Below are 26,115 nucleotides of genomic sequence, written 5' to 3'. Positions count from 1 at the left end.
GCTCTTTTCATTCTGCCACACAGCCTGCAAGGGAGGACAGTAACTATCATTAACCACCCAACCTCAATATCTTGCCCCATCAAATAAAATTTTTGTATGTTGCTCTTGCCTCTTCTTCTGTTCTGATGATCCCAGGATCTCTCTACCGTCTCATTGCATCTTGGGGCCACGTTGCTGTCAGTTTAGTTGTCCTATAGCAAGCACCACTGGACCTTTGCCCTTAGCAAGGAGGTAACCATTTATGACCCCTTGTTCACCTTGGGGACGGAAAACAACCCTGGACAACCCCTTTGATTTTTTTTTTTTTTTTTTTTTTGAGACGGAGTCTCGCTCTGTCCCCAGGCTGGAGTGCAGTGGCCGGATCTCAGCTCACTGCAAGCTCCGCCTCCCGGGTTCACACCATTCTCCTGCCTTAGCCTCCCAAGTAGCTGGGACTACAGGCGCCTGCCTGTAGTTGTTTTTTTTTTTTTTTGTATTTTTTAGTAGAGACAGGGTTTCACCGGGTTAGCCAGGATGGTCTCAATCTCCTGACCTCGTGATCCGCCCGTCTCAGCCTCCCAAAGTGCTGGGATTACAGGCTTGAGCCACCGCGCCCGGCCGCTCTCTTGAATCTTAATAACTGGTTCCATCCATGGAGATCAGGCAGTGGGAGCAGCTTCTCCAGATGACGTCATCTGTTCTTTATGCATGTTCTACTTTGCTAAAAAAGAAAGCCTCCTATGATGATAGCCTTACTAGTGCATAGTGTGCTGGGAGATGGTCCTTTGTACACAGACTTTTTTGAAAACTAGAAGCTTATTTATGTTAACACTTAAAAAAAAGCATTACATGCAAATGGTGGACAAGCTAGAACCAGATCTCAGGCCTGATGTGCTTTTAGACCAGCTCTGGAGAAGAGAAGAGACAGTTGGGATTTGCTGTAGGGTTGGCTGTGCTGTGGGTTCCACCCAGACTCACTCTGAAGGGCAGCCCTAGGACTCAGTGAGGCTGTACTCAGGGTAGTGTTCTCTCTTGAAGGCATAGAATAAAATGAGTACCATTTTGATGGAACACAGAAGCGAATTGTGTTCAGATTCAATATGCATGCCATGATACAAGGTTCTGTGGCTGCAAAAAAAATCTCCGTGTCTTCCTTCCCCTTTATTTCATACCTCCTGCCCACATGACGTAAACTATAAATCACTGCCTTACCCCATTTTATTTATTTATATTAAACAACAACCTCTAGTCCAAGAATATGAGTTTTTTGTTTTTGTTTGTTTGTTTTTTGAGGCAGTCTTGCTCTGTCACACAGGCTGGAGTGCAGTGACCCAGTCTTGGCCCACTGCAGCCTTGACCTCCTGGGCTCAAGTGATCCTCCCACCCCAGCCTCCCAAGTAGCTGGGGCTACAGGCATGTCCCACCATGCCTGGCTATCCTTACCTCATTCTAAGAACTATTTCTGAGATTTAGTCTGTGCACATTGTTAGAAACTTTGTAAGTGTGGCTCTTTTTGCATAAATTAATTCTATCAGTAAGAGAAGTTGGATTAAGCCATTATGTTGCTTTTTTTTTTTTTTTTTTTTTTTTTTTAATATGTGGGAAGAGTCAAAAGCAAACATCAGAACACTTTCCAAAGATAAACTCGAGAAGAGCAATAGTCCATGATGTGCTTCAGTGGACTTTCCCAGTCCCAGAGGAACAAGAGGCAGTTGCTTTAGTTAGAGGAATGGCTTTTTCCATTTTTTCTGGCAGATCATTATTCCAGATTAACTACTAGATTAATGAACTCTGGAGTAAGTTTAAGGCCTTCTAATATGTTTTTGACAGGGGTAAGAGCCATTTGGTCATATTTATAACTTTTAAAAAGGCTTACAGCTGCTTGACATGTGAGATTCACCTCCGCAGTTACTGACTTTGAGTTAACCTGTGAGCCCAGAGGAGCCGAGCACCTTGTTGTATGTGCTAATGAGCTCTGTGTGAGTGCTGGGTGCAAAAAAAATCTCCAGGTCTTCCTTCCCCTGTATTTCATACCTTCTGCCTACATGACATAAACTGTAAATCACTGCCTTACCCCATTTTATTTATTTATATTAAACAACAACCTCTAGTCCAAGAATATGGGTTTTTTGTTTTTGTTTGTTTGTTTATTTTTTGAGGCAGTCTTGCTCTGTCACACAGAACACTTTCTGGGCTTGAGTTAACCTGTAAGCCCAGAGGAGCCGAGCACCTTGTTGTATGTGCTAATGAGCTCTGTGTGAGTGCTGGGTAAACAGTGTGCATGTACTGCATTGTACCTTGCTTGGTAGGCGCAATCTCCATCTGCAGGTTAGGTCAAACCTATGCTTCCTGTCCTGCTTCACATGATTCATTGCCAGTTCACTGAAGATTGCTCTCTGCATGTGTATATGTACTTATTTTTAAAAATATACAGTAAAATTACATCTTTCCCGTAATTTTTACTAAATTGGAATACTTTATTTGCACACAGATAGTTCCAAAAGACTAGGTTTGACCCTTTTTGGAAAAAAGAATAGGGAGTTAGATGGGAAGAAATGGGATTTGGGCAAGTTGGTAGGTAGAAGAGCGGGGCAAAGAACGGTCGAACGGCCAACAAAGTGACCACAGAACTAGTTTAATGAGGTCACTGGATGGCCAGCTTCCAGCTGGATGGACTGGGTTTTGTTGGTGCTATATTCATTTTCTAGTGTCTGTTTGTCATCTTTTCTGCCAACTTTTCCACAAAATCCAAATCCTTGCTTTAGAACCCCCACGCTATAAATTGATGCCTGATTTTCTGATAGCCACTTGGTCCTTCTTAGCTCTGACCCCCTGCCGAACTTGACTTCATTTTTGCCTGTCTCTCTGATATTTTCAAAAGGCAGGCATTGTGACTGGCTAATGTTCATGAGAATTGATTGTACTAAAGTAAGCTTTACCTTACTTCCTACAGAACCATTCAAGGCATCTATAGGATGTCTTCCCCATTATGCCTCAAACATACATAGTGAGAGTTTAGATACCAAGCAAAACCATATATTATTCAGTCAGCAAACATTTACTAAGCCCCTTCTGTGGTCCCTTTCTGCAGTAGTAAGTCAGGACATGAGAACAATTGAACCATCGTGTCTTTTCTGAAGAATAACCTAGCCTGAAACTTTCATAGGACTTGAACGTTAGAACCTGGACTAGCCATCATCTGGACAAGCCCAGGAAGTCATTTGGTCTGGCCTCCTTGTTTTACTTTAATAGTGACAGTGAGTAATGTAAACCAATAACATGAAATCTAATAATGCAGTTTCTAATATCCAATCACTGCCTCCTCAATTTCTCCTTTAAAATTAAATAATACTAGCCATATACCAGCGTGAGCCCAGTGGAAGTATTTGGAATGGGCTCAAGGAGCAAGGAGAAGTAGAGGTTCTAGCCTGGCCAGTAATCCTTTGCGGGGTTTGTTGGGAAGAAGAAACCCATGGTTGGGATGTCTCTATTGAAGAACTGAAAGTCACCTCTCACTGAGGCTGTTCTTAACCTAAGCCCAGCTCTATCTAGCTGTACTAGATTTTACAACACCCAGGTCATCATTTTAGAGGCCAAAGTGGTTGTTTAGTTTTAAATTTTGTTTTGTTTTGTTTTGAGGCAGGGTCTCACTCTGTCACCCAGACTGAGTGCAGTGGTGCGATCGTGGCTCAACTCCTGGGCTCGAGTGATCCTCCCACCTCAGCCTCCCAAGTAGTTGGGACTACAGGCATGTTCCACCATGCCTGTGCTAATTTTTTATTTTTTATAAAGGTGGAGTTTTGCTATGTTGCTCAGGCTGGTCTCAAACTACTGAATGCAAATGATCCTCCTTCCTTACCTCCCAGAGTGTTGAGATTAAAGGTGTGGGCCGCTGTGCCTGGGCAGAAGTGGTTGTTCAGGATCTAATTATGCTTTTTACAGCCCATAGATTCTTCATGAACTGCCACTGCCTGTTTTTCTGTCCTTGTACATCTCCTTTCCTTCCCTTTTCTATCTTGTCCTGGCCTTACTGGCCATCCTTTTGCCTCAGAACCAGCTCTGCACATTCCTACCTTAGGACCTGTGCACTTGATCTTCCACCTTCATGGAACACTCTTCTCCCAGGTCTTCTCATGGCCTCTCCTTCTTATCACTCAGATGTCCCCTCTAATCATTTTAAAGTCTCCCTTCTCCATCCTACCCCTTTCCCTAGACACTCTAGCATTGTACCTTATTTGGTTCGTAGTAATAATCAATATTTAAATGATTTTTTTTTGTTTTTATTTCTGACCTCCTCCAACCAGAATATGTGTCCTGAAGACTTTGTTCTGTTCACTATTGTATCCCCAGCCCTTGGGACAGGATCTGGCACAATTGCTTGACTCTAGTCTGCTGCTAATGCCACCTGGGTTGGTCTCAGTAGTGTGCTACAGGGATTTCATTAACATACTATAATGGAACATAATGAGTTACCAAATGATATTTTATTAAGATGGTATTCAATTTAGTATTTTCACGCTATATGCTTTTTATAGTTTATACTGATAATGTCAGGGTCTGGAATCCCACATCTTAGCAGATGACCTCCTCTGGCTCTATATTTCCGTTTCTATGAAGTTGCAAGATGACTCCATTATGTTCAGAGATCTGCCTCTTAAAAATGACCTGAGATATACACGAGGCAACAGAAGACTCTCCTGAGACGGGAGGGTAAGAAGTGCAATTCCACCGGATACTAAACATTTTATCCTCCTGCCTCTGAACATTCTAGCAGATCTCTGATCATCTTATCCTCTAATCCTTACTGTTTCTTTTTTATTTTGCTTTATCACTTTGGAATTTGGAAAACAGAGAGGTCAAATAAAAGGAGAGACAAATAGAGAAAGGTGTTAGAGTGGCACCCAAGGCACTTTAACCTGACTTGGAAGTGGAGAGCACTATCAAGGAAATTGAGTGCAGCCTTAGGAAACCCCATTGCTGGGAAAAGAAGAAGATAAAGAGTTGACAACTCTTCCCATCAAGTCTCCTTCTCGGGGAAGTCTTCCTGATGAAGCTCTCCATTCTCAGGTCAGTTAGGACTTTATCAACCTCCCTATGCCCTGGTGAGTACTTTATATGCCCTAAACACATTCAGTTTGGTTACATGTTCCTCTTGTAGCCCCTTTCAGGTCAGAGTCAGAGGCCCTCTTAGGTCAGATTATGTACTCCTGAGGAAGTCCTAAGGGCTTATGCTTTGCAGGGAGGTACTTGGAAGATATTCTATTTGCTGAACATTTGTGGAACAATGACCATATGTGAAACACTGTGCTTGATTATGTAGGCATTCTGAGAGAAAGGTCTAACTTGGGACAGTGAGGAAATTGCCAAGTGAAGAGTGGAGAATAAGAGAGATAGCTGCTTAACTTTGATGCAAAGTAGAAAAATAAGTACATGAGAAAAGCGCTAACCAAGGGTGCTGGGAATCTGCCTCTCTCTCTCTCTCTCTCTCTCTCTCTCTCTCTCTCTCTCTCTCTCTTTCTCTCTATCTATCTATCTAGAGATAGGGTCTCATTCTGTCACCCAGGCTGGAGTGCAGTGGTAATGATCATAGCTCATAAGCTCATGCAGCTTTGAACTCCTGGGCTCAAGCAATCCTACCACTTCAGCCTTCCAAATAGCTAGGACTACAGGTGCACACCACCACACCTGGCTATCTTTTTTTTTTTTAATACCTTTTGTGGAGATGAGATCTCACTGAGTTGCCCAGGCTGGTCTCAAACTCCTGGCCTTAAACAGTCTTCCTGCCTTGGCCTCCCAAAGTGTTGCGATTACAGGCTTGAGCCACTGTGCCTGGCCTGGCACTGGGAATTTAAAGGAATGAGGCAGCACATCTGATGGGGGAAATCAGAAATAATACCAAGAAGGAAGGTGTATTTGCAGTGCATGAGGAGGAGATGGAGTCAAAACCATGCCATTTGGTTGCTGAGGTACATGGCAGTTATACATCTCTAGATTTTTTCCCCCCAGAATGTTGATTCTCTGTGAGCATGTGGGATTTCCATTTTTTATTTTTTTGAGCCAGAGTCTCGCTCTGTCACCCAGGCTGGAGTGCTGTGGTGTGATCTCTGCTCACTGCAACCTCTGCTGCCCAGATTCATGCCATTCTCCTGCCTCAGCCTCCCAAGTAGCTGGGACTACAGGCACCCACCACCACGCCCAGCTAATTTTTTGTATTTTTTAGTGGAGACGGGGTTTCACCATGTTAGCCAGAATGGTCTCGATCTCCTGACATTGTGATTCGCCCGCCTCGGCCTCCCAAAGTGCTGGGATTACAGGCTTGAGCCACCGCGCCCGTCCGGGATTTCCACTTTTTGTTTCTCTTGAGCTCGTTACTCAATTCTTGAGAGGTCTTTCAATTTTTTTCCCCACTGAATGTATAATTTGTATTAAAAGTATAAAAGACTAAAAAGGAGATTGAGTACTGAGCATGAAGGTCCTGAATTCATATGGGTGAGCCATGCATGATCAGAGCTGTGACTAGGAGGATTTGTTTGCAGGGTTAATTTAATGTGAGAGACAGGAAGGGGTCCCTACTTTGTCAAAGTGGGAGTTTTGATGGCCCTAATCTATAGAAAGTACAGTGAGGGAGAAAGAGAATGGAGTTGAAAATCTAAGGTAATGCTCAGGTTTCAAGCCTAGGAAGTTGAGAAAATGGCAAGGCCATGAACAGAAACATGGAATGAGTGTAAGACCGATTTGAGATGGAGGATGGTGAGTTTGCTTTGTGACATGTTAATCATTGTAGATAGAGATTTGAAGGTCATTTGTAGAAGTGAATTTTGAAAATAGAAGAGTGTTTAACACTAAAAAGAGAGAAGAAAAGGGCCAAGGACAGAAACCTGAGGAGCTCTCCTTTGGTGATTTGTTGGGGGATGGAGCAGCACAGTCAGAGTAGTGCAAGTGAACCAGGGGAGGGCAGTGGCACCAGAGCTCAGGGAACCCAGAGCATCCAGGTGGTTTGGATACTGCCTGCAACGTGTGGGCTCTCAAGAAAGTCTTTTGAACTAAGCTGAGAGAGATGTAAGATGATAGAGATTTGGTGAATGAGTGGTGTGGTGTCCCTAACGAGGGAAGCTTCAGCACAGACTGGGGTCGGAAGCCATATGCAGAGGCTGTGGAACAAGGAAGTGGTAAGGAAAGGGAGTCAGGCTGTGATTGTTTTTGGACTTGGTTTGATAGAGAAGGAAAGAGGAAACAGCGGAAGCTTGGGAGGGTAGCACTGCTTAGGAAGGTTTCTTTTTAAGAAGTCAGGAGAAACCTGTGGCAGGGATGGATGGAAAGGAGAGACTGAGGATAACAGAAGCAACAGGACATTAGAGGGGTGGGAGGCAATGAGATAGAGAGTCATACTCATTAACATACCCAGCTTGGCAGAGGAGAGGGGGCCAGACTGAGGAAGAGAAGAACTTCTTCCATCTCTTCTCAGGAAAAATTGAAGTGAGGGTTGGGTGCAGTGGTTCACACCTGTAATCCCAGTACTTTGGGAGGCCAAAGCAGGAGAATCACTTGAGCTCAGGAGTTTGAAACAAACCTGGGCACCATGGCAGGACCTTGTCTCTACTGAAAATCAAAACAATTAGCTGGGTGTGGTGGTACACACCTGTGGTCCTAGCTACGTGGGAGGATCACTCGAACTTGGGGGTTCAAGGCTACAGTGAGTGGTGATCATACCACCACACTCCAGCCTGGGCCACAGAGTGAGACCCTATCTAAAAAAGAAAGAAAAAAAAAAAAAAAAAAAAGAAAAGAAAAGAAAAGAACTGAAGCAATGTCACCTGCTCTCAGCAGGAAGGAATGTGGATAAGGTTGTGGATTTGAAGACAGTGGCTAAGGATTAGAACAGCTCCTTTGGTGGAAGATGTGGGGAATGGGTCTGAGATCTAGAGTGCTGAGCAGCAGTAACCAGGCAGAAATGGGAGAAGACCAAGGCATGATGTCTTGGGCATGGGAGCATCAGCAGCCCCAAATTCTGGGCTTCAGGTTTGGCAAGAAGGCAAGGGGAGGCCAGGTAAAGGTGACAGAGACCTGGAAATCTGGATCAAAACAAAAGCAGGCTTATAGAAGGAATAAGGCCAGATGTGGTGACTCATGCCTGTAAACCTGGCGCTTTGGGAGGTGGAGACAGTAGGATTGCTTGGGGCCAGAAGTTTGAGATCAGCTTGAGCAACGTGGCCAGACCCCGTCTCTACAAAAAATTGAAAAATTAGCTGGGTGTGGTGGTGCACACCTGTATTCTTAGCTTCTTGGGAGACTGAGGTGGGAGGATTGCTTGAGCCCAGGAGTTTGAGGTTGCAGTGAGATATGACCAGGCTACTGCCTGGGTGACAGAGTGAGATACTGTCTCAAGAAGAAAAGAATAGGAGGAAAAGAAAAGAAGGAATAGAAGCAGAGGAACTAGGGAGGGAGCAATATTGGGTCACTTATTTTCTCATGTTCCCCTCTCTCTGTACAGTATTTAATGTCTTTTTTTAACCCTAGCCTCACCCTCCTCATGACTTATAACTAGTCTCTTTTAGTACTGTTCTAGATTGTGTGTGCTACAATGTAGAAAATAAAATAATGGAAGCTGATCCTAGGATGAATACATCCTAGGCTGCTACAATTTATTCCAGGCATTGTGTTAAGCATTTTGCATGCATAACCTTATTTACTGCTTATGAAAACTCTGTGAGTTTAAATGCTAAGCTTTTAATATTTCTTCTTAAAGATGAGTCACAGAGAGATTGGATAAATTGTTCAAGGTCACATGGCAAGTGAATGATGGAATTGAGTTTTGGACCCAGGTGGGCTGATTTGAGCCTTACCTGTGCTCTTAACCACTTTTCTAAACTGCCTCTCTGCCAAGACCTGCCACACTTGTCATAGAGCAACTGTATTGCCTTAAAAAAAAATCACTCAGTCAAATTGTCATCGTCATAACAATAACATCTGAATCAGCCTTTACAGTTTGGAAATCACATTATTTCTTCAGTCTTCACAAGATCTCTGTGAAGTTTGCAGGCATGTGCAGGACAAAGGAAGAGACCTTCAACTCCAAATCTCTATATCTTTACTCCTGGAAGTCTTTGAAGTTTTGTTATTCCAGAGTGTGACCAGACCAAAGAACTGTGATATTTTTTTCTCTTAACTATGCTAGGCATTTTTTTTTTCTTTTTTTAACTAAAGGAGTTCTTTCCACAGACCTTCTGCTTCTTTCCAGGTCATAGAACTCTATATGTGGGAGTTCGGATGCCGCTTGGCCGGCAGAGCCATCGGCACCACCGCACTCATGGCCAGAAGCACCGGAGACGAGGGCGAGGCAAAGGAGCCAGCCAGGGGGAGGAAGGCCTGGAAGCCCTGGCCCACGGTAATGGCCTTGGGAGACAGGGCGGGTGTCCATGGCCCAGAGACATGGGGAGGCTGAGGGGACATGTGACTGACATTAGCAGCTGGTCTTGATTCTTGAGCCTTTTTGTAGGATTTTCAGAGCTTCCTTCCAAGAAGAAATGCCTCTGAGAGGCAAAAATATTTTCGTGAAAACTTCGCAGTTCTGACCTCCTAAAATCAATACCATAATAGGTAAAGTCCCTTGCTAGAGAATTAGCCAATCTTTTTGATCAAAATTCATCAGTTTTCCAGTTTCTTGTGGGTTTTCTTCAAGTGGTCTTCATTCATAAATTTTTCATCCCATGAAACTACTTCTACAGAGTAGCTTTTCCTCTGAGAATAAAGAAATATTTTTCTTCTGCATTCGTTGTCTATATATATTCCTAAAGTTGTTAGGTAGGGAAGAATGCTATTTCTATTCTAAGTGTGAGGCTAGAGCAGACCTTTCTCTTTGGTTGATTTCCTAGACACACCATCTCAGCGTGTTCAGTTCATTCTTGGCACCGAGGAAGATGAAGAGCATGTGCCTCATGAGCTGTTTACAGAGCTGGATGAGATCTGTATGAAAGAGGGAGAAGATGCTGAGTGGAAGGAAACAGCCAGGTGAGGCCCTAAAATGGCCTGCATCAAGATCTGCTTGGGTAGGCAAATGTATACCTTTCAGCAAGTAACAGGCCTGCCTGCCTTGTTTCTTCTTGGGAGAAGCTGTGACTGACATGGGGACTGACATTCCAGCGTCTCCCATGGAGAGTTTTGGTGTTGGCATCTTTATGATGTCTTTGGTGATATCTATGCCAGCTGACCTGGAGCATGGGATTGGTGAAATAACATGGGATATTCAGGGGTCCCCTCTCATTTGTTTGGGGCTCAGAGTAAGTTTATGGGCTATCTTGGTACTATTATAGGTCTGGCTTAGAAGATGTAGACAGGGCCACCTTCATGGGGATCTAGTTTAGCAGACGCAGCATAGGTCCAGACTTCTTCTGCAAGTGAACCATAGGGTTCAAATTCACCGGCAGTCACAGAGTTTTTGAGACTTTAACTTCCTCTGGGACAATTCAACCTCATAGAGACCCTTGGGATTATATCCAGCCTGACTGTAGGCTTCCTGGAGTGGTTGTAGAATAACTATGTTTCTCTGAGACTCAAATCCCAGAAGAGCCCTCAGGATAACCAAGGACATGTCTAGGCTCCTCTAGTAACTGACCAGTGAACCTTACAGATGATGCCTGAGCCTCGAGGAAGGAGCGAGGTGGGTAATTAGGAAAGTGTGGCTTCAGCTCTCACTGAAACGGTTCCTGCTGGATGCCTACTGTATTGTAAATGTTATGGGCTGAGAGATTTAAACAGGCCAATTGACCTGGTACTAAGTGAAAAGGCAATTAGTCTTTTGTTATTCTGTCTTGGCAGACTTCTAAAGGTCACACAGAGCACTGAACACTAAAGGTCACACAGGACAATGATAAAAAGAAAAATATTTTATTAATGTGATTTGTCAATGTGTCCAAATGATATAGATTAAATCTATTTTTTTAATTGTACAGGTAACTCATGCTCATTATAGAAAGTTTAAGAATAAAGATAAGCAAAAAGAAGAAAAAAATTGTAATTCCAGAGCTGCAGGGTTAATGAGGAATGTAATATTTGGTGTCTTATACATGTATGTATTTGACTTTTAAAATTTTTTTAAAAATGAGAATGGAATTAAACTATACTCAATCTTGCAGTGTTCTTTTTCCTGCTTTTTTCACTTACCAATGTACCCTGAACATATAGATTAGATTTTACAATGTTCAGTATGGCTATCCAGATATTTTCCTCTGTGGCTTACATTGGAGATTCTCTCTTAAAAATTCCTCATTTTCTATCTTTGGCGTCTAGTTATTTGTAATGCTTTCAGGTGGCTGAAGTTTGAAGAAGATGTTGAAGATGGAGGAGAGCGCTGGAGCAAGCCTTACGTGGCAACCCTTTCATTGCACAGCCTGTTTGAGCTAAGGAGCTGCCTTATTAATGGAACAGTCCTTCTGGATATGCGTGCAAATAGCATAGAAGAAATTTCAGGTAAGGTTGGGGAAGGGAAAACAGAGAAATTTTCTTATAAATTTAAGAAGAGTGGGGAAAAAAAGAGTGTGGTATGGCAGAAAAAATACAGTTGTGTGACCTTGGGCAAGCCACAACCTTCCAGGCCTCAATGTCCTTGATTGTGGGAAGTGTTTCAGGCTAACAAACGACTCTACCTACTTCACAGGTGTATTATGGGATTCAAATGACATGGTGTTAAGTTTCCATTTGTCTGTTTATTCAGCAAATGTTTTATTTTGTATCTGCTATATACTTGGTAATGTGGTAGGCATGGGGGAATAAAGTCCCCTTGGGTACGGTGACTCACACCTGTAATCCCAGCACTTCGGGATGCCAAGGTGGGTGGATAACTTGAGCTCAGGACTTCCAGGCCAGCCTGGTCAACATGGTGAAACCCTGTCTCTACAAAAATTACAAAAATTAGCGGGTCATGGTGGCTCATACCCATAGTCCCAATTATTCAAGAGGCTGAGGCACGAAGATCACTTGAGCCTGGGAGGTCAAGGCTGCAGTGAGCCAAGATGGTGCCACTGCACTCCAGCCTAGGTGACAGAGTGAGACCCTGTCTCTTAAAAAAAAGAAAGAAAAAGAAAGAAGTGGTTTCTGCCTTCAAGGAGCTCACCTTCAAGTGGGGGAAATAGCCATGGAAATGACAATTAAAATAAGTGCAATGACAGAGACATGCTTGATAATAATTAGAGAAAGGGACAATTGGAAGTTGTGTGGAAAAAAGGAGTAAAGAGAATTAAAGACTTGAAAATATAGCATCTAGGGCAGATATGCAGGAACTTGAGCCAAAGTGCCTCTACCTCTTCAGTGAGATGTGAAGGGGAGATGTCTGATTGTTCTTCCTGAAGAGATTGAGTGTTAAGTTATTGTGTTTGGGGCCTGCATGGAGAAACACCTGGGTGCATAGTGTGAGTTTTCCCTTGAATTGGTTCTGTTTGGCTGGACAGGTTAAAGAAATATTTCTCCAAATCTTTCTCTATTTCAAGTATCCAAGTCATTCTGTCTGTCTGCGATCATAGGAGGACCCAGGGGAGGGGTAAGCACTGATGGGACATTGGGTCCCCCTCTTTTTCAGGGAGGTACCCCAGAAGTATCACTCTGCCTGGGAAAAAATGAAATTCTCATGTTCATCATTGGAGTCACATTTTTCTAACTTTTGACTATTTGTCTGAAATCCCATAAATGTCCCTAAAAAGGTTGTTTGTTAGGGAGAAGAATCCCTGGGAGCCATTGAAGCTGTTTAAAACTTTGTAAATGGCTGGGCGCGGTGGCTCAAGCCTGTAATCCCAGCACTTTGGGAGACCGAGGCGGGCGGATCACAAGGTCAGGAGATCGAGACCATCCTGGCTAACACGGTGAAACCCCGTCTCTACTAAAAAATACAAAACTAGCCGGGCGAGGTGGAGGGCGCCTGTAGTCCCAGCTACTTGGGAGGCTGAGGCAGGAGAATGGCGTGAACCCGGGAGGCGGAGCTTGCAGTGAGCTGAGATCCGGCCACTGCACTCCAGCTTGGGTGACAGAGCAAGACTCCGTCTCAAAAAAAAAAAAAAAAAAAAAAAAACTTTGTAAACAACAGCAGTCACTGGAGAGTTTTGGACAGGGTAATGATCAATCAGATTTTGCATATTAGAAAGATAATGATGACAGCAGTATGGAGGGTGAATTGATGGGAGAAATGCATTAGGCTATTGCAGTAGTTCAGGTGAGATCACCTGCACTGTGGGCAGTGGCAGTTAAGGGGTGGATAATTTTTCTTCTGATAACTTTTTTTTTTTTTTTTTTGAGACGGAGTCTCGCTCTGTCGCCCAAGCTGGAGTGCAGTGGCCGGATCTCAGCTCACTGCAAGCTCCGCCTCCCGGGTTCACGCCATTCTCTTGCCTCAGCCTCCCAAGTGGCTGGGACTACAGGCGCCCTCCACCTCGCCGGGCTAGTTTTTTGTATTTTTTAGTAGAGACGGGGTTTCACCATGTTAGCCAGGATGGTCTCGATCTCCTGACCTCGTGATCCGCCTGTCTTGGCCTCCCAAAGTGCTGGGATTACAGGCTTGAGCCACCGCGCCCGGCTTCTTCTGATAACTTTAAGTGATAAGAGACAGGAGGCGATAGATAGAGGGAGACATGAGGTGGATGTTCTTTTTTTTTCTCCCAAGATGAAGGGTCCTGAAGCATGATTATAATATCGGGGGAAGGAACCAATGAATATAAAGGTTAAAAATACAGAAATATGGCTCTTCAGCTTGAGTATGAAATAGGTCTTCCTCATTTATTGCTTCTAGTACTTGGATAGTCGTGGATGGAATTAGAAATTGAGGATAGGTTGAGGTTTTTGGGAGGCTTTTGAAGTAGTATGTAGGACTGAAGTAAAGTGCTATGATTCTTCACATCAGGTACCTAATATATTCATAATATTTTAGTGATACAGAGTAAAGTGCATAAAGGAAAATCAGCACTCTCTCTATATTATCTCGTTTAATTTCCCATAACAACCTTCTGACGGATAATATGAGCTCCATGTTACAGATGAAGAACTGAGGTATAGAGAGATTATATACCTTGCTCAAGATCACACAGCTGGAAAGTGGTAGAACAGGGAAACAATGTGGGCCTTTAACTCCAGAACCCATACTGATAACTGCTATGTTGACTGCCACTTATCCCTAGGTATTGAGATTTTTTTCCCCTTCAACTCTGTTGGGCTTGATAGGTTTAAAGGTGATGCTTGGTGGTAACAGTCTGGGGTTAGTGGTTAACTTAATTTTTCTTATAGATTCCTCTTCTAAATATCCCTTTGGAGTTCTACAGTTATAGTTCTTCTTGACAATTATAGCAATGTTAAAATCTTGGAGGAAGGGAATGTAGGGGAAATTTGGCAGATGACAGAACAAAGTAGGTGATAATGTGAACTTTCAAATTACACAGTCCTGAATCTGAATCCCAGCTCTGCAAACTGCTAGATGTAAGACGTTGGAGAATTTTCTAGCATTTGGGACTCAGTTTCCTCATTTGTAAAAATTGTTGTGCTAGTGCTCACTAGTTTCTATGCCCAATAATAGTAATTTGTTACATGAATAAAGTATAACTTTTCACAGTCACTATCATCAAATGGTACTTTCAGACATGAAGCTAAAATTGCACCCCAATGACCCTAGTGGAGCTGCTTCCCCCTACTCTATGCCCTTTACCCCACTCCACCTGATGTTGGCCTCCTTGCATTCATTAACCCTCAGTCTGAGTGTTCATGTGAGTGCCTACTTTCCAGACCTGATCCTGGATCAGCAAGAACTGTCCAGTGACCTGAATGACAGCATGAGAGTTAAAGTCCGGGAAGCCCTTCTCAAAAAGCATCATCATCAGAATGAAAAGAAGAGAAACAACCTCATTCCCATTGTTCGCTCCTTCGCTGAGGTTGGCAAGAAGCAGTCTGATCCTCATTCAATGGATAAACATGGTAAGATTATTAGGTGATTTTTCTCTCATTATTAATAAGACATTGGGAACTAGTTGGAGATACTGACTTACTAGGGGTAGGGGCTGTATTTGTCTAATATGTTTCCATGTCCACTTAGGCACTTAATACTTTTTCAAGACTAGTAAGATTGTTGACTGGGACTGGTGCCCATCTCTCTCTCATGGCATTCCTCAGATAGGTTTTAACGGACCCAAAGTGAGGGACTTATGCCCCAGGGTGGCCTCAGAACTGATGTAGCTTTTGAGAGATAGCCACATTGAGGATAACTTGAGACCAGAGCAGGTAAACTGGAGCTTTTTAGGAGCAAACAAATGTCTTAGATTAGGGAGGCAAAATACAGTAGAGTAGGTTCTTGAGTCAGACTTGTAGGCTTGTGATTGTGGCTTTACCACTCACAAAATGTATGACTTTGGGCACTCTACTAAGCCTCTTTAAGTCTCACTTTCTTACCTATAGAGTAAGAGTAATAATAGGACCTACTCCACAAATTTATTGTGAACTTCAATGAGTTAATCCATGTAAAGCCTTAGCCAGATGCATGGTGGATTATAAGCACTCAGAATTTCGGTTGCTGATTGGTTCCTTTTCCTGTGGCCAGGCAGGGTCTCATCTACATTTATTTCCTGGTCTCTACTCATATTGAATCACCAGGTGCAGGGGATATGCCTGGGAATCTATATTTTTGAAAAGTTTTCCATAGGGCTCTCTCATATGCACATCTGGTGAAGGATCACTGCCTTAATAGAGAAATAAAAGAGGGTCATAAATGTGTTCAGAAAGAAGGTGTAGAAGTAGCAAGAGCTCTGTCCTCTTACCACTAACTAGTAGATAAAGAGAAAGATGTGTGTGGGTCTTGACTTCACAGTCATCTTAACCTCTTTTCTATGTAGGCTTTGCAGGAGAAGGCAGAACCAACTGATGCTGGGTGGGATGTGTCAGAAGGGGAAAAGGGCAGGGACTCAGGATTTTGTTTGATTTTCTCCAAATAGGTCAAACCGTGTCTCCTCAGTCTGTTCCAACTACAAATCTTGAGGTAAAAAATGGAGTCAATTGTGAACACAGTCCTGTGGATTTAAGCAAGGTGAGCAGAGTCGTGGGAAATTGGCTTCTAGGCCTATGGTTCTTTTTAGTGGAATCCAGAGTTTAATTGCTGGAATCTGGGTAAGGTTTAGTGTTTCAAGACTCTTTCCCTAAGAAAGGAGGCCCATCTGTGCATGTCTTTTCCCTTCTACTTCAGCCTGGATGAAGCTGACTCAACAGTTTCTTCCTCCAGATTCAACCTACTGAAAACTGAGACTAGCTACTTAGAATCTTCCCTAACACAGATCTCTTGATTTTTTGATTATTTTTTTGGTGCCTGCTCTCCAGCAGTTCCTTCTCACCCCCAAGGGTTTTGCCAAAACAGTGTTTTGGATATCTATTTAGAGACAGATGTCTCCTAAAACTAATTCTTGGTTGAAGCTCTCCTTGAGGACTGTGACTTTGGTATCTGAGGCCTTCTGTAGTAGCAGTGCCTCACTACAGCTTCTGGTCCAAGCCTTGGTCTCCTTGTCTCTAGCCTCTCCTTGCTCTGGTCTATCTTTGACACTGTGTTTCTAAAACACAGATAGTGTCTTATCACTTTCTCTGCTCATAAGGGCTGCCCATTTTATTTAGAAAACCTGAAACCCCTGACAAAACATTTGAGTGTTTAAAAAGGGAAAGAATGTGACCCAGAGCTTCAGAAACGTTTCTCTTGGAGGAAGCTTAGGGGACTGGGATTGAAATAAGAATACCTGGTTTTAAAATCCAAATCTATACCTTAAAAGCTCTGTGGTCCTGGGCAAGGCAACTTCACCTCTCTGGGTTTCAGATACTTCATTTTTTTTTTTTTCCTTTAAGTGGGACGAATACAGTCTGTCATATCCTCCTTCTGGGGTTTTTGTAAGGATCAAATAAAATAGTGTAAGAAAACGTTTGCTAACCATAAAATGACATATGAGTGTAAGGTATGAGGAGGGTGATTGATATTTAAGGTGATGGGGCCGGGTGCCGTGGCTAACGCCTGTAATCTCAGCACCTTTGGAGGCTGATGCGGGTGGATCACATGAGGCCAGGAGTTTGAGACTAGACTGGCCAACATGGCAAGACCCCATCTCTACTAAAAATACAGAAAAATTAGCTTAACATGGTGGTGCATGCCTGTAATTCCAGCTGTTGGGGAGCCTGAAACACAAGAATTGCTTGAACCTGGGAGGCAGAGAGCTGTGAGCTGAGATTGTGCCACTGCACTCCAGCGTGGGTGACAGAGTGAGACTCTGTCTCAAAAAAAAAAAAGTAAATAAAAATTTAAAAAATGATATTTAAGGTGGTGGGTCCCAAGTTGTCAGAGGATTGTTTTGAACTTTCAGGTAGACCTTCATTTCATGAAAAAAATTCCTACTGGGGCTGAGGCCTCCAATGTCCTGGTTGGAGAGGTGGATATTTTGGACCGTCCCATTGTTGCCTTTGTGAGGCTGTCTCCAGCTGTTCTTCTCTCAGGCCTAACAGAAGTGCCAATCCCAACAAGGTAAAGGCAAAGATAAAACTCATGCATTGTATCTCATATTCAAATTTATGTAGTGCTGGTAGAAGAAACCAGTTAATACTGAAGTTTAGAATTAATTAATTTTAGGAATGGTGTTTACAATTCAGCAGAAAAGCCAGATGTGCTGGTGTGTGCCTCTAATCCCAGCTACTTAAGAGCCTGAGGCGGGGGATTACTTGAGTCCAGGAGTTTGAGCCTGCAATGAGCTAGAATCCGAGGATGGCACCATGGCACCCCAGTGTGGGTGACAGAGTGAGACTCTGTCCTTTTTTAAAAAAAAATGGGTAATCTCAGAAAATTGAGGTATATTTGATTAACCACCATGAAAAGGAATTCTGAGATTTCTCAGGCTGTGACTGCACAGTATCTACAGCCTTGGAAATAGAGAATTGAGACCATTCACGGGACATAGCAAGGGCCAATAACTTGTTAAAATAGGAAGCCAAGTCTTATCTTCTCAGTTCTATAGAGCCATATTCCAGGGAAACGTCTCTGAATAAAGGTATTTGTTTCCCTTTACACAATTCTGGCAGGGTTTGCATGGTTTGCAGATATACAAGCATTTGTTCAGAAGGCTATTCATGCACTCTGAAGGTGGTGATGCTGGTGATTCGGAGCCCTGCTACTTATAGAGAGTATTCAGATGTCCAGAACACATTTAGACTCCTATGTAAGGCTTGATGATTTCAACTTCCTTATCCCTCTCCTCTCCCCATCATTTTCTTATTAGAACAATAAGTGGAATTCAGACAACCTTGAATTTGCACCACAGTGCCATGTTTTGAAAAAGCATATTTTCTACAGCTAGGAATTGTGTCTATGGAAACCCTAAGAAATGTAACCACATTATTGAATGATGCCACACAGTAGCTTCCAATGCCCATAGTAGAGCTATTATTAGGTCAAGGCAACTCAAAGTGCTCCTTCATTACTGTCTCCTTGTTTTTTTTTTGTTTTTTTTGAAGGTGCAGCAGTGATGATTTCTGTATGATAGGAGAGAGAAATCTTATGCTGTTTAGAGAGTACTCATAGCCCTTCTTTATATTTACTCACATAATTTCCCCCTCTGTGTGTTTTGCCAGATTTTTGTTTATCTTATTGGGTCCAGCAGGGAAAGGTCAGCAGTACCATGAGATTGGCAGATCCATGGCCACCATCATGACAGATGAGGTATGTGCAACTTCTGCTTCAGTCTTCCATCTCATAAATATTTATTGAATATTTACTCTGTGCCAGGCACTATGCTAATTGTTGGGGATAAAATACTTTCCATCGCAATGTCTGCTGGGAAGTAGTTCAGGGCACTTCTCTGAGAGCCTAGTGTGGAAGGACCAAGCTCTAAAGGATTTTTCTTTCTATGTTATCTCTCCTTTTTTGAGTAATCAAGAATGCAGAGAAATCTTTTTCTGGGGAAACTATTATTGCCAAGTAGGATATAGAGAGAAATATATTAAGGTTGGCTTAACTTTCAAGAGAAGATGGTTAATTAAATACATTCAAGCTCTTTACATATAGAAACCTCACTCCTGTTCCACTAAATGAGACCAGTTTGTATAAAGTCATGGGTGTGACCTCAGGCAGTGTAGTGTGAATGTCTTGACTAGTCTGTACCAAAACAATCAGACATTTTGACATTTTGACATAGAACCCACAGTGCATACTCTAATAAGGACTGCACTGCTTGGTAAACTGCAAAGTAGGGCTTTCAAGGCATATGCCTTAGGCAGCAGAGGGAGGTGTGGCCTGTTTTTTATCAGCTTTCTTTGATTGTTAGGCTTAATTCATGAAGGACCTTCATTAGTAATTCCATCCAGTGTTTCCAACCTTCATGATCAAGAAAATTTCCCTCTCAACCTGGGAAAACTGATTTAAAAAAATTTTTTTTTCATACATCTTGCCTTTCCTTCCATCCTTTGTGGAGGTAACATAATTGTACAACTTTAGAGTCATGTCTTATCTCTTCTTATACTAGCAGACATATATTTAGCTCTTTTTGATGCATCTCATTTCCACACTCATTTTTTAAATCCTTTTATCCTTGTACTTCTCTAAGTGCTAAAGTTTTCTGCATCTCAGATCCCCATGACAGAGATAAAAATCAAGAGGTTGTATTCATTTTTCACCATATCCATTGGTGATTGTTTCATGTAAAGTTACTTTTAACTTTCCTGAGGGTTTTTTCTTCTCCGTAGATTTTTCATGATGTAGCATATAAAGCAAAAGAGCGAGATGATCTCCTGGCGGGGATTGATGAGTTCCTAGACCAGGTGACGGTGCTCCCTCCAGGAGAGTGGGATCCCTCCATTAGAATTGAGCCACCCAAAAACGTCCCTTCCCAGGTAATGCACATCAGCCAATGTGGCTATTGTCACTTACTGACTGCCCACCATGGACAAAGCAAAGTCCATGTGGGTATATGCTAAATATATCGAGATGCAGCCCTGTTTTGGTGCACCTAGAATATCAAAACAGTAATGGAAATGAATCTGGGCCGGGCGTCGTGGCTCACACCTGTAATCCCAGCTCTTTGGAATGCTGAAGCAGGTGGACACCTGAGGTCAGGAGTTTGAGACCAGCCTGGCCAACATGGTGAAACCACATCTCTACTAAAATTACAAAAATTAGCTGGGTGTGGTGGTGGGTGCCTATAATCCCAGCTACTTGGGAGGCTGAGGCAGGAGAATCACTTAAACCTGGGAGGTGGAGGTTGTAGTGAGCCGAGATGGTGCCACTGCACTCCAGCTTGGGTGACAGAGCGAGACTCCACCTCAAAAAAAAAAAAAAGAGAATTTGCGTAACATAAATTGGCTCAGGTGTGATGGGGTTAGTCAGGATTACCTGAGGATGAATTTTAAGCCAAATTTTGAAGGATTGATGTGAAATAGCAGAGAGAAGGGAGAACATTTCTTGTGACTACATTGTATACAAGTCATCAAATGAAAAAATCAAGTTGTATAAAGAGAGCAAATAGAATGTCTGATATCTTTCTGACATATTAAAGATGGGAAAGGAACTCCTACTGTGTACTAGACACCAGCCAGGTGCTTTATATATGCAAATTCAGCCTTCCCGGGAACATCCCTTAAAAGATATTGCTATCTCTAGTTTTACAAAAGGAGGAATAAAACTATCTTCTAGGGCAAGATTTTAAGGTAAAGTAAGATTACACAGGGGCAGATTTGAAACTGGAACTTAGGTCATATCTGATGCCAAAGCCCCCATTTTTCTCTTTCTAGGCAAGGCTTAGTTAGGAGTCAGGTACTGTGGAACAGGAAGAGAAATTATGCGGTATGTGTGTGTGTGTTTCAGTAAAGTCAATAAGCTGCATCAAGTCAGTAAGTGTATTTGAAAGCTACAAACACTTGGGCATTTTTGGTTGCTTTTGGGTTATCCCATTGCCACTCCTTGCTGATAGCAGGATGGAAAGATAGATGTTACCTTTACTAATTTTGTAGTCTTCTGTTAAAAGGAAAAAAGGAAAATGCCTGGAGTTCCAAATGGAAATGTTTGCCACATAGAACAGGAACCACATGGGGGTCACAGTGGGCCAGAACTTCAGCGCACTGGGCGGTAAGTCCTGGGACGTTTTACAGCAATGCTGCTTATTGGGTAGAAGTTATGTAAAGCAACGAGGCATCCTCTTTCTTTCAGCCTACTTCTCTGTAGTGGGAATTTATTGGCTGAAGAATGACATTTCAAATGGAATCACTGACTAGAAGTATTATGAATATATCAAATATTGTATTCATTCAAGTTTCTCAAATCACCTACCATGTTTTGTCTCACCTCCAGTCCTTCCTACCATTGTTCACTCTGATTTGAACACTCTTCCCTTTCCTCATCTCCTGGCTAACTCCTACCTATCCTTAGTCTCAGTTCTTGTGTCGCTTCCTTTGGAAAGCCTTCTAGGACTCTTTCTGGATGAGGTTAGGTGTTCCTGCTATGTAATATCACAGTACTGAGCTCTGACCTCCCTTCCCTACATTACAGCCTTTATCATACTTTATTATTATTGGTTGATCTATTGTCTTTTCTGCTAGACTGTTTGTTCCCAAAGAGCAGGGGCTCCATTACATTCCTAGGACCCAGCACAGTGCCCTGAACAGAGTAGGGTCTCAATATCTGCCAAATGAATGAAATGAATGAATACTTTTAGAATGATGTCTATTTTGTAGCATGGAATGGACTAGGTATGATAAATGTTTTAGGTTAAGAAACATTTTAGGAAAACATTTTAGGTTAAGAAACTCCATTAGAGTAGGAAGACAGGTACTATTTTAGGTGTATGTGCCTCAGAATAGGCAATCTACTCTTCTAGGCCAACATTTTAAGGACAGATGTCCAAGGAGGAGGTAGGTGAGGGAAGCAGGTCCCCAGACTAGGAGGTTTTATTCCCTAGGTCAGAAGGTGGTAAACGAGAATGATATTCTGAGTTAGTGTGATATCCAGAGGTGTCCCCAGAGAAGGTTGAGACTATGGCTCTGTCTCTGTTAAGCTGTGCTGTGTTTAAGAAGGTTCTGCTGGGTAGAGATTCTCAGGGCAGGACTCAGATTATGGAAAGCAGCTTTTATGTCCTCTAACCCCTTGCTTTCTTCTTTTCTGCCTCCTTGCTTGAGGTTGCTTTCCTTACTCTTCTATCCTCAGCACTCCACCCAGTGGAAACTCAGAGTTGTTTTGGAATTGTGGAAAGCATTTTATTTTTCCAATCTTGGAAATCCAGGGAGAAACCAGGAGAGGAGACAGAGAAACAGGAGAGAATGGTACTTGACTAGCAGTGTCCTGCCGAGGAGCATGTTTTCTGGTAGGAAAAATGTGTTGGAGGGTAGGGGAAGATAGCTGTGCTCTGGGAGGGAGCATTGGTGGAAAGAAGGAGTGCTTGCAATGGAAGGGCTACTGAAAAGAGGGAGCAGCCTTCCTTTTTTAAAAAACATTTTCTTTAAAGTTGGGAGAGGTCTCAATTGGGTGGGGAGGCCTGGTATTGAGAGGCAGTTCAAGGGAAGCATGTGTCCTCAGAAGGGGTTCCAGGATAGAGACTCTCCTAGAGGAGGTAGTAATTTTTTCAGGAAAAGGTTTTGAGTATGGATTTGATATTTCAAAATTCTAATTTATCTTTTGGATATAAAGGGTATCCACAGTTTAGGAACTTAAGAGTTTGAAAGTAGTAGAATTTAGGGCAACAAGGTTTTCCTCAAACCAGTATCTGTGCAGAGGTGAGATTTTAGGTTGCTATTGGTGCCAAAGAAAACAAATGGATTAGCGTCCCAGGCTTTGTGAAAGGGGGTCACTTATAATCAATTCCACCTGAGGGTTTGGGAGACCATTATATTGGATCTCAACAGTTATAAGATCTTGGAAATGGCATCTGATGTCCCCAAGGAAATCCTATATTGCCAGGATCATATGCTTATTCACAAACCGCAAGTATCTTAACTCACAAATTCAAATGGAGTTTGAAGGAGTTCTCCCATAATGTCATGTCAGGAACTTCTGGAATTGACAAAGCTAAAAGGAAGCTCTGGGCTCAGAGCTTAGCTCTGCTTGATATGGGAGATGCTTCCTCTTTCTGAGCTTGTGTCATTTTCCTTAGGGCCCTTAGTAAAGGGCCTCAAGCCATATGACCTTCCTCCCATTGTAGCCCCTTAGGCAAGGTGGCATAATGGCTGCGAAGATCATATTTCCAGTCCAGCTCTGGCCTCTTTCTCAGTCTCAAATTATGTGGGAGGTAAATGTGAGCCTTTTTTTGCATGTGGATATCCTATAAGTTTCTGTACTTTCCTGGACTGCATATTAAAACCACATTAGCCTGGGTTTTATAATTTTTTGGACTATTAGTTGTGTTTCTTTGAGATGCAGAACTGCTTTATGCATGCCATGTTGCACAATCTTGGAGCAAAACTTGGATAACATCTTAGGGAATGTTATCCTTGTTGGATGGAGAAGTATTTGAAGGCAGGGTGAAGTAGACTCTAAGAAGGTGGGAAAGAAGACAAAATTGAAATGGTACTGTGAGTTCTGTGTGATCTGACCCTCCAAGCCAGGGTTAAGACAGGTCTTAAACCTCCCTGATATTGACTAAGGCAGGGATGCCATAAGTAACAAAGAAGAAAATATGACTAGAGTGTTCCTAGGCCACAAGCTCCACAGCAAGGAGGGTGCTCTGGAAAGGGTCTTTTCAGGGTAGATTTCTGTCCCTTATGGGGGATGCCACTTTTGGGAAGGGTTAATGGAAAAAAGAATCAGGAGCTGCTATCTCCATGATCCCCCCACACTTCAAACAGATTTCTTCCAAAGTATACCAGACAAATGGATGGTTGGCCTGTTTCTAAAGCCCTCCAGGGAAGGGTTCCTTAAGTCTATGCTCCAGAGCCTAGTGACCCTCTACACCGGTAAGTCCTTTCTTGCATCAAGCTTAAATTAAACTCATATCCCTGTGTGCCTCTTGCCCCAGAAAACTTGAATGTGAAGGACAGTGTTGAAAGGGAAAGGAAATCCCAAGTACAGAAAGAAGCATCCATGCCTGATGAATATCTGTTGTAGATGTGCAACCATAGTCTGATTTTATGCATGAATGAGGTATGAGGTTGACTTCATAAAGTGTTCAGAAATTATTTTATTAATTTATAGTTATACCATCCATAAGAGCTCAGATCTTTCCCTACCTTTTAATCACTGCTAGACAGATAGATGTCTTCCCTTTTTACGGCTTCTCAGAAATCCATTTCACATAAATCTTTTGTCTGTTGCTCACAGACACTCCTCTCCTCCTGTGTCTAGGGGCTGAGTATTCATGGCAGCATCTCAGGTAGCCTCAGAGTGTGTGTGTGTATGTGTGTGTAGGGGGTCACTATTATACAGGGGGATTCTTCTCACAGAATTATGCTCTCCAGAGGAAGATGACTGGTAATGAAGAGGTGATAATCACATGATAATAAGATGCTATGTTAGCTAAGAACCCAGAAATACTTGAATCTTGCCCCAGATAAATTACTGCTGCCTGCAAGGTATTGAGGGGCTATTTACCTAGAGGAGAAAGCAAGACAAAGTGACACTTTATTACTAACTGAAGCATTGGCCCCAAACCCTGAGGCCTCTTGATTTAGGCTAGATCATGTAGATAGCTCCTTTACCTAAGCTAGGTTTGCCAGATAGGCTAAAACTAAGGCAGATCACAAGGCTGGCTTTGCTTCTCTTCCCTAAACCCAGACCTAGATTATGATGTTACTGCTATAAGTTGAGGAAAGGTGAACCCAACTATACCCACCAGAACCAGAGCGGGTGGGTAAGTGTCTGTCCTGTGTCCACCTGCGCACCCATTGTACTAGCTAGATGAGAGAGAGTGTTCCAGGAGAAAGGGCTGGCTGGATCTTCTCCCCTGGCATACAGATCCCAGGCCTCCTCATACTCCTCCAGTCTTCTAGGTGAGAGAAGGAAAGAGAGCTCACCAAGTCCCCTTCCATAAGAGAGTAGCTTGTGTGCTTTTAAAAAATAGCTTTTTAATTATAGAAAATTTCAAACATAAAGTAGGGAGAATAGTTTAATGATCCCCAGATACCCATCAACTATTACCAACATTTTGCCAATCTTATTTCATCTGTTTCTTCCCAGTTAATTTTATTTTTATGTTTTCTAGATTATTTTAAACCAAATCACCGACATTTTACCTGTAAATACTTCAGTATGCATCTCTTTGATGAGGACATTACAAAAATTATCATGCCATTATCAAACTAACAAAATTAGCAATCATTCTTTACATTGTCTAGTGCTCCATTCTTATTAAACCTTTCTATGATTGTGTTAGCAACATCTTTTTTAGAGTTCATTTGTTTGACATAGGAGTCAATCAGAGTTTGCATTTGGTTATTATGTTCCCATTCTGTAATAGTCCCTCTTCCTTTTTTTTCTATGCCATTGATTGGTAGAATAAACCAGGTGATTTGTGCTATAAAATGCTGAGTGGCTGTTTTTGTTATTCACCTGACAGCCCTCCCCCTGGTGCAGTGGCTCCACTCTTAGAAAAAGTGATTGAATTGGGAACACATCTCCTCCTTAGTGTGGGATATCTTGGTCTTGGTCTGTCTCATCTTTGAGAAGAGGAGAAGGGCGCTGAAGTCCTGCCACCAAGTCCTGTTGATTCTACCTCCTGATTAGCTCTTGAATCCATCCATTTCTCATCCTAATCTATGTTCCATTCATCATACTACCACAGAGTGGTCCTTCCAGAATCTATGTTTGATTATGTCACTCCTCTGTTTATAGTTCTTCAGTAACTTGACATGCTATTAGGATAAAGTTTTAATTCCTTAAAACCATTTCTGGCAGGCGCGGTGGCTCACACCTGTAATCCCAGCACTTTGGGAGGCCGAGGCGGGCAGATCACAAGGTCAGGAGGTCGAGACCATCCTGGCTAACACAGTGAAACCCCGTCTCTACTAAAAATACAAAAAAATTAGCCGGTCATGGTGGCGGGCGCTCATAGTCCCAGCTACTCAGGAGACTGAGGCAAGAGAATGGTGTGAACCTGGGAGGTGGAGCTTGCAGTGAGCCGAGATTGCACCACTGCAATCCATCCTGGGCGACAGAGCGAGACTCTGTCTCAAAAAAAA

At 42.7% G+C, this 26,115-nt stretch overlaps 1 protein-coding gene across 1 annotated transcript in view; it reads left to right on the top strand.

Moving 5' to 3' along the window:
* SLC4A8 (solute carrier family 4 member 8) overlaps nucleotides 1-26,115 on the top strand; it is a 92,420-nt gene that overhangs the window by 18,631 nt on the left and 47,674 nt on the right. The window contains 9 exon segments of the mRNA XM_017861522.1: nucleotides 9,218-9,364; nucleotides 9,852-9,987; nucleotides 11,285-11,445; nucleotides 14,734-14,922; nucleotides 15,933-16,024; nucleotides 17,334-17,491; nucleotides 18,592-18,679; nucleotides 19,702-19,848; nucleotides 20,979-21,079. Coding sequence (XP_017717011.1) covers nucleotides 9,218-9,364; nucleotides 9,852-9,987; nucleotides 11,285-11,445; nucleotides 14,734-14,922; nucleotides 15,933-16,024; nucleotides 17,334-17,491; nucleotides 18,592-18,679; nucleotides 19,702-19,848; nucleotides 20,979-21,079 — 1,219 coding nt within the window.

The sequence above is a fragment of the Rhinopithecus bieti genome, unplaced genomic scaffold, assembly GCF_001698545.2.
Source record: "Rhinopithecus bieti isolate Rb0 unplaced genomic scaffold, ASM169854v2 scaffold_56806, whole genome shotgun sequence".
NCBI classification, from domain to species: Eukaryota; Metazoa; Chordata; class Mammalia; order Primates; family Cercopithecidae; genus Rhinopithecus; species Rhinopithecus bieti.
This window is presented reverse-complemented; position numbering and strand designations above follow the sequence as displayed.